Below are 8,585 nucleotides of genomic sequence, written 5' to 3'. Positions count from 1 at the left end.
AACAGTAATAAATATTTTAAACATTAAATAACACTTTTAAATGTAGCATATAAAACAAAGAATGGACCTTTCTATGCTCTTAGGTTGAATTAAGTAACATAGTGAAGAAAAATTGTTTTTAGAAAGTTTTATGCTTGTTTGATAATCTGTTTGTAAACTTAATAGTGAATAACACTTCTGTTTGTTTTATTTACATTAACAGTTTAACAAATTTTTATTGCTATGTATCTTTACTAACATTTTATGAAATTTAGTAAATAAATTTTAGTTAAATTTTTTTAAAATCATAAAAATATAACATAAATACTTATGCTAGCAAAAATTATTTTGTTAACTAAACTTAACTAAAAAAAAATTTGTAATTCAAAAATATAAATTATTGCCTGGTAGGTATTCATAATTCATATTTTAGTAGTTAAAAGCTTTAAAAGAAAAACACTTTCATACTTCAAACAATACTACATTTTACTAGTTACACAAAGTTATTTTTTAATAGTATTTTAACCTTTTATTACAAGTTTAACTTTTATTTAGAAGTAATTAAACAACATGAGTCGTAAAATATCATCCAATGACCAGTCGGTCCTCCACCTCATCACAAATCCTGGTTTGCCTGTTGATGAAGGTGTTGTTAAACCTGGTAAGTTTTAGTTTTATTATACCAAAAAAAATTATATTTCTATGCATTTTCTGTTAATTTAACACATTGTACGACTTGAATAATGAATAATATTATTTTTATTTAAGCATAATATTAACAAGTTGAGTTTTTCTATGAACAAAATAACATATATGTTAAATGAACTAAAACTTTATTGTATATAATGAACTTTGTTACAAAAATTCCCAAAGTGTTCAAAATGCGTTAAGTAATCTTTCAAAAAACTAAGTTGAGCATTTATACAAAAGTTTTTCAGATAATGCTATCTGACTGTTTCCTTTTAAACAGTTGTCAATGGAGACAGTGAATTTGATCCTGCCACCCTTGATAAAGTGAAACAGTTGGAAAAAGAAGCAATCCGCAAGGTTGATGACTGCAGAAACGAAAAAGATGCCACCAAATCAGCAGAAGTGTACGAATCTGCCATGAAGCTACTGAATGAAGCAGTTGAGTTGCTGCCCACCAGACCTTCAGCTTACAACAACAGAGCCCAGCTATGGAGGTTAATGGGAAATATTGAAGGTTTGTTTTTAATTTAATGTTTTTTCAGTGCACCAATATTTAAAATATTTATTTTGAATTGTTTATTTGATATTATGTTGTATGAATAATTTTATAAGAAAAGTATTAAGCACACGTAGTTGTTGTTTATTTTATCACATTATAATAATTTTTGTTTTCTTATATTTTTTTAAATTATAAAAAATATTAAGCACATTTAGTAGTTGTTTATATTATCACATAATAATAATTTTTATTTTCTTATATTTTTTTATATTATTTTTCTTATATTATTTTCTACGAAAAATATTAAGCACATTTAGTAGTTGTTTATTTTATCACATATTAATAGTTTTTGTTTTCTTATATTTTTTTAAATTAAAAGAAGTATAAACAAAATTATAGCTTTAACAAAAGTATATAAAACAAGTTGCTTTTTATTAGAATAAAAAAAATATTGATATAGTCAGTTTTGTAAAGATTTTCCTTAAGGAATCTAAAGAAATAATTCTATTTATCTCAAAAGTTTTAGTTAATATTTCAATAAAGGAATAAATGTCTGATAGCTAAGATAGAGTTCTATAAAATTAGATCTAAAACCCGAGTGACCTCTATGACCTGAAATTTTGATAAACTTTCCAAGCTACTAGTTATTGTAAGAAAATTGAATAAATATATTATTGTACGAAATAGAACAATATGGCATGTGTTTTCATTTGTTAATGTTTTTATTCATACCTGATAAAGTTAGTTTTGGTGTATACAAACAGCTTACCTTTATAAAATAATGAATAAAACAACAACTTGTAATTGTCTTATTTAACAATACAAATTTCTAATAATAAACATATAAACAGCCGCACTAGAAGACCTGAACACTGCAATCAAGCTATCAAACAGTGAGGGCATGATAGCATCATTCGCATTCACGCAACGCGCGTTAATTTACAAGAAGCAAGGCAGTATGGAGCTTGCTAATCAGGATTTCAACAAATCAGCTGAACTTGGTTGTCTGTTTGCTAAGAAAGAAGTTAGTTGGTTTATTTAGAAGTTTTTGGACTTATTTTGTATACTTGTTATGTAAAGTGTTTTAATTTTTCTGATTTGAAGCCAGAAATACATCATGCCTTGTTTTGTAGTTATAAACATATTATTGTTTGTTTACTTTAAGAGTTGTTACAAAACGTGTTGGAATACTTAAAAAACCTGCAATTTGAGAAATTTTTAAAAAGTGATCTGGAATTTCAAACAAATTTTACTTGTTAATCTTTTGACTTGTAAATTTTAGTTTGACATGAAAAATCTATCATATAGATGAAAATATTTGTCATCATTAAAAACTGTCTTTATTAAAAAACACATTTAAAGTAGCTTTACAGTATATTTAAAATGTTGTTATGCTACTTAACACAGTTTTTAAACTTAAACTTAAAACAAAAATTTGACTCAGAAACGTATATTTTAAAAAACTTGAAAGAAATTCAGAAAATTGGCAGAAATTTCTGAAAAACCAGTGGCAACCCTGTGCTTAGCTAATTTGAATATTAATGTCATACAATATGACTCACTTTAAGGGTATACTTAATGAATTATAACAGGGTTGCCACACACTCAGGGAACTCAGGGAGCTCAGGGAATCTCAGGGAATTTTCAAACTGTAGAAAATCTCAGGGAAACTCAGGGAATCTCAGGGAAACTCAGGGAATTTTGGCATTTTTCTTTTAACTCAGGGAAACTCAGGGAAGTTTTGATTTTTTCTCTAAATTTCAGGGAAGTTTTTGAAAATCTCAGGGAAATTTTTTTCTAGATCTAGAATGAGGTTTAGTTAATCCAGTTTCAATATTTTGTTCAAAAGTAGTAATTTTTATTATTTAAGTGGTTATTTAGAATTTTTTAGCCTTGCGGCTAGTTCTTCAATATTCTTAGTATTAACATTGTAGTTTTTTTAAGTTTTAAATTTATATTTACTTAAGTAAAATCAAACAGTTTAGAGAAATGAAAGTTGTTGTTAACTATTCATTGAAAAGTTTTAATAAACTTTTTATTTTTAGTTACTTTTGTAGTTTAAAAAACACTATGTTGTACTATTAGTTCTTATTTTTAAAATAATAAAGTTATTTGTTTACAACTACTTGTTTTCAGTAAAAAAAAATTAAAATGAATACAGATTAGTGTTGTATTACTTTTGTTAAAAAAATAGAGGTTAAATTTTTGTTTATAAATAATAATTTCAAAAGTAGTAGCAGTAATGGTAATCAATTTTTTAATATACTTTAAAACTTTTTTGCAGATTTAATTTAAAAGCTTTTTCAAGTACTATGAGTAAAGTACAGTTTAAAACCTTGTTTAAAAAAAGTTGGCTTAACCATGAAGACTTCAAAGATTGGTTACTTGAGGATGTAGACAAAGAGAAATTAAAATGTAAGTGGTGTGGTGATGATACACCAATGGCCTTATCCAACATGGGTATAAGGGCATTGAAATCGCACAGTATGTCAAAAAAACATCTTAAATTGAAAGCCTTTTTGGTTTAAACCTTTTAAGATTGAGTTTTTGAAAACAGTTTTTTTTTTTAATTTAATGCAGAAGCATACACATACAACCTTCCTTTTATTATTAAAGAAGAAAAATGAGAATGAGGTATTAATAATTTGTGTTAGAAGAGAAAATTTTTTTTTAAGATTTGATAAATACTCAGGGAAACTCAGGGAAATTTAAGGTTACTCAGGGAAATTTTTGGTCACTCAGGGAAGATTTTTTGGCTCAAAGAGTGGCAACCCTGTTATAAGTAATAAATATGTTTTATAAAAACAAACAATTGAGTATAAAATTTGCATTTATCCGAAAAATGTTCTTATAAAACAAATTGAACTTTAGTTGATATGATTATGTTCCCGACTAATTTTAAACATATTAAAATTTACACAAAATTTTAGTTAAATTCAAACTCTTTTAGTTTTCTTTTTATAAGATGATTTTTACAAATACTTTTGATTTTTAATATTTATGAAAACGACATGTTATTATTCTTATTTCAAGTTCAAGTACAGTTTATTTAGTGCGTCATATTACTATTAATGTATTAGTCATATACAATTTTTATTTTTAGCTGCATATAAATTTAAAACCAAAAATAAGTATGTTTTTCTTGTCTTAAACAATATAATTTAGTCTAATAGCATATATAAACATTAATAAAAAGTTTTACAAGTAAGCATATTGTTTATAAATATTTAATATAAATTTTTAAAAATATAAGTTACAATTTTTATAGTATATTATTATTTGTAGAAACATCTCTTACATTAACATTTCTATGTTATAGTTTATTACTAAAGTTACAAGTTTAGTTTCAAATCAAAAGTTAAATATAATTATGCAAGTTTCTTTTCAGTCTTTTGAAAAGTTTTTAGATCTGACTGATTAACAAAATTTGTCAATCTTTTAGACTTGTTAAAATTTTGTGTATATATTTATTGAGTAAAATTTAATTTTAAGAAAAAAAAAACTTTCTCTACAAAGTAAAGTTTTAATCACACTTTTTGCAACAAACATAGTCATATACTTTTTGCATTTGTTCTAATCAAGTTTCTTTTTATTTGTTTTACAAAGTTAAAGTACTATCTGTAACAATGGTTTTTTTGTAAATTCCTTAACTCTTCCAGTTATTGGATATATATTGATATATTTATGCTTATTGGTGGTACTAAAATTAAAACTGTTTAAGTATCTCACAGATGTTAATATAATTTTTCAACAGTTAGTGCAATCTAACCCGTACGCTGCGCTGTGTAATGAGATGCTACAGAAAGCTTTCAAAGATTTACAAGGAAAACCTCAACAAGAATACAAATGTGAAAATAACAAATGCAATAATTAGATAAAATAATTATTGCATTTATACAACAATGTACTATGATCAATAAACGTTTGTTTTACTTAAGTTTCTAATATGAACAAATGTTCAATGGAGTTTATACATCATTTTTAGCTTGTACAATTTTATTGATCATTTATGTTATTGCAATCGTATTTTGTTAGTTTTTAATGTTTCCGATTTAGCGTTTTTTTTATTACAAAAATAAGCATTTAATCTAAATATTCATGAACTATTACTATAACTTCTTCGATTTTAGTCTTGTTTATGCAATTGCATATTTTAAACAAATCAATATGTGTTTATTTAATACCTTTTAATCATTTGTCTTACTGTGTGTTTATTTTTTTTTATCATGATTTTTTACTTGCCAAGAACATTTTTGCATGTGAAGTTTTAATTGCTGCTTATCTAATATCATAATCAACATTTTTTGTACTATACAAATGTTTTTTAATCTTTTCAAAATATTTTAGTTATGTTTTTACTGTGCATGTTTTCTTTTTGAATAGTTTTTTTTTTAAGTTTTGAAAACGTAATATTTATTTATGTAATGTATAAAATATTTTCAAAAGTGATCTATTATGTTATTGATGTTACCTTATGGTTTAATTTTCTTTAAATGTAAATTGGCTTTTCTTTTTTATTTATAAACACTTAATATTTAAAATATTCATAAATTACACATAATTTTAGTATGGTAAACTAATCAACAATAATAGTCAGTAATAACTTAAATAGGTTAGATAAGGTTGATTAAGTATTTTACTTTGGTCTTTTCTAGGTTCAACTTATCAGGGTATGTTTATTTTTTAACTGGTGAGAGATATATAGCAGTGAAACAGGGTTTCCTAAAGTGACAAGTTTCTGCCCTTCGTTGGCAATTTTTTGAAATTTATATAATGTAGTTGATTATGAAAATGAGTTTGGCAACCCATCACTAAATTATTTCAGCTTTAACCACTAATACAAATTTTAAAAAAATACTATTGTAATAACAAAAGTGCGAACTTTGTAACTTACAGTTCATCTATAAGTTCTAGAGGTAATAAAATTAATGCAAGTGTCAACTATACGGAAAAAATGATATTTTTAGGGCTTTCAGAATAGTTTGAAACTAAATTTAGTAGAATAGAATTTAAATTAACGAGTAGATGGTTATAAGTTTTTCAATCATGCTACTTGTTTTAAAACTGGAATTCATATAAACAAATTTCATTCAAGTAGTTCAAGAATTTTTATTGGGAGAAGACTCTTGCAATTGTTTTTTTTTCACACATTTAAAGCAAAAACAAAAATTTAAAAGAAATATAAAACTACAAATATGTTTTAAATGCATAGGGCAACTATGGATTCAAACATTACAAAATTATCGCTAAAAGACAAAGCTAAAGCTTTCTTTAAGTTTACATTAGTTAACTTCGTTTAAAATGATACTTATAAAATTGCGACTCGATATTATCGAGTCGATAACTTAAAAGTTCATCGTACATCAGGTCGTTAGAGCCAAATATTTTGAACACTTTTTTGTTCATTAAACAATAATATTGGCACATAGATTTTATCTTTATCGTATTTACTAATTTAAGTTTTATTAAGAGTCAGTTTGTTTCGAAAAATTGGAATAAATATATACTTTAAGTTAAATGACTTTTTTTCGTTTTCTGAACAACATATTAAAAATAGTATTTTCTTAATGTAAATAAGCAATAACTAAACTTCAAGTAAACAGCTCTGTTCAATATATCTATTCTAAATCTAGTTTGTTATTAGTTATATACATAATAATTTTATAAAAACAATCTTCCAATTTATTTTAGATAACTAGTAGTTCGCTTATCATTAGATTTTAGTTATAAAACAAGGTGTTTTATTTTCATTTATAGAGGTATTGAAAAATAACTATAAATATGTATTTTTAAAGTTAAAAAAATCTATTGGAAGCTGAACTAACAAAAATATGCAGTATTGTCTTTATTTATAAAAAACTTAGCTTTAGAATAAACACTTTTTGTTTATAAAACTTGAAAAAAAATGTTTTAGATCAAAACAATCAAAGTTTGACCAAAGATAAACTGACAATCTATGCACATTAAGATAAAATTTATAAAAAATATACTTACTTTTGTTTAAACTAGATGTCTAGTATAGAAGCAAGGAGTCAGAAAACAGCAAATACGGCCCTTGAAGTCAAAATATGCGGCTCGCGAGATATTTTTTAGCTAAAAATTTACCTTTAAAAAAGTAAGTTTTTGTGAAATAACTTAAAATTAGACTGTTATTTTACTGATAACTCTTTACTAGTGCTCTTTGAAATGCTTTTTTATTACACTTTTTGTTTAAAACAGTGTTTTATTTTACTTACTACAGTAGTTTTAACTCAACTGCGGCCCGCGAATCAAAACGGCTATCGACTCCTGAATTAAGTAATGCAGTATTTTTAACTTTTTATTTTGAAACACATTTTAGAACCACAAAAATACGGCTAACGGCCCTCTAATTAAAGGTGCAATAACTGTTTTCATTATTTTTATTTTCTACTTAAACTGCTTTTAAGGTTTACAGTTGATAATGAATCATAGTTGTTTTTTATTTCGAAAAAGTTTGTATTGTATAAAACTTATATTAAAAAATAAATTATGTAACTTCGGCTGATATATTTTATATTGCAAAGATACTATCAAAAAAGTTGTATCTTTAAAGCATTTTGATTTTTTTTCTGGTTTTGAAAGAGAGTAGTTCTGCTGTTTAACTTCATATTAGTAGAAACAAAATTTTATGAAATAAATTTAATTCGTTTTTTATAGGCTATAAAAACGTCATTGAGCAAATAAAATAAATAATTTTTATTTGAAAAACTTTATGTAATTTTATATTATTATTATCTTTATTTTTCTAGAAAATACTAACTGTATCAATCATTTATCGACATTCAACAAATACAGAAGTCCTCAACCTATAATTTAAAGTATTCTTACTCTGTTTAAATTAAAGTTTATAAAATTAGTTCAAAATACAGTAAGTGTTCAGAAATAGTATATAGAATACGTCCATGTAAAAATAAAAAAAAAAAACACCCGAGATTTCTTCTAAAAACTTTATAGTCATTGGAAAAATATTTTGATTGTAGTAACGTTTTTAATTTAGAAGTTACCTCTGAAATTCGTCTAAAATTTAAAACTTTTTAATATCCTTGTCATAAACTTTTATTGATGATTATAAAAAGCTCGTCAAACTAGTCTTAATTTAGATTGGAATTTAGCCCTTGCAAAGTTTTACTTCTTAATGTCCTAGAGCTGTATCTAGATTTATATGGATGAGTAAAGTCATTTGCACTATTAAAACAACTTTGCTTTCACAACAAAATTCATTAAAAACAATTTTGCACACAACTTGTTTAAAAAAGCTTTAACAGTTTTGTTGAGTTTTTCATAAACTGCTTACCTACTAGATCATTTCTACAGTAGCTTCTACATCTCCTTGCATCTGATAAGTAGACTTCAAAAATACAAAAGTATTTCAGAAATAAAGAGATTTATCTGCAAT

At 24.6% G+C, this 8,585-nt stretch overlaps 1 protein-coding gene across 1 annotated transcript; it reads left to right on the top strand.

Annotated features, from left to right (window-relative positions):
- Positions 1-532: 532 nt before the first annotated feature.
- On the top strand, positions 533-5,520 carry LOC145844113 (tetratricopeptide repeat protein 36 homolog). Its single transcript, XM_082951470.1, has 4 exons — positions 533-640; positions 950-1,183; positions 2,020-2,192; positions 4,923-5,520. The coding sequence occupies exons 1-4, from the start codon at positions 550-552 to the stop codon at positions 5,040-5,042; spliced, it is 618 nt and encodes a 205-aa protein (XP_082807596.1). The 5' UTR covers positions 533-549; the 3' UTR covers positions 5,043-5,520.
- The last annotated feature ends 3,065 nt before the right edge of the window (positions 5,521-8,585 follow it).

This window comes from Thalia democratica, chromosome 1, assembly GCF_965202585.1.
Source record: "Thalia democratica chromosome 1, ktThaDemo2.hap1.1, whole genome shotgun sequence".
Taxonomy (NCBI): Eukaryota; Metazoa; Chordata; class Thaliacea; order Salpida; family Salpidae; genus Thalia; species Thalia democratica.
This window is presented reverse-complemented; position numbering and strand designations above follow the sequence as displayed.

Coding starts and splice junctions, on each gene's coding strand:
- LOC145844113 (XM_082951470.1), top strand. CDS start 550: ATGAGTCGTAAAATATCATCCAATGACCAGTCGGTCCTCCACCTCATC. Junction 641..949: donor TGAAGGTGTTGTTAAACCTG/GTAAGTTTTAGT, acceptor CCTTTTAAACAG/TTGTCAATGGAGACAGTGAA. Junction 1,184..2,019: donor GTTAATGGGAAATATTGAAG/GTTTGTTTTTAA, acceptor ACATATAAACAG/CCGCACTAGAAGACCTGAAC.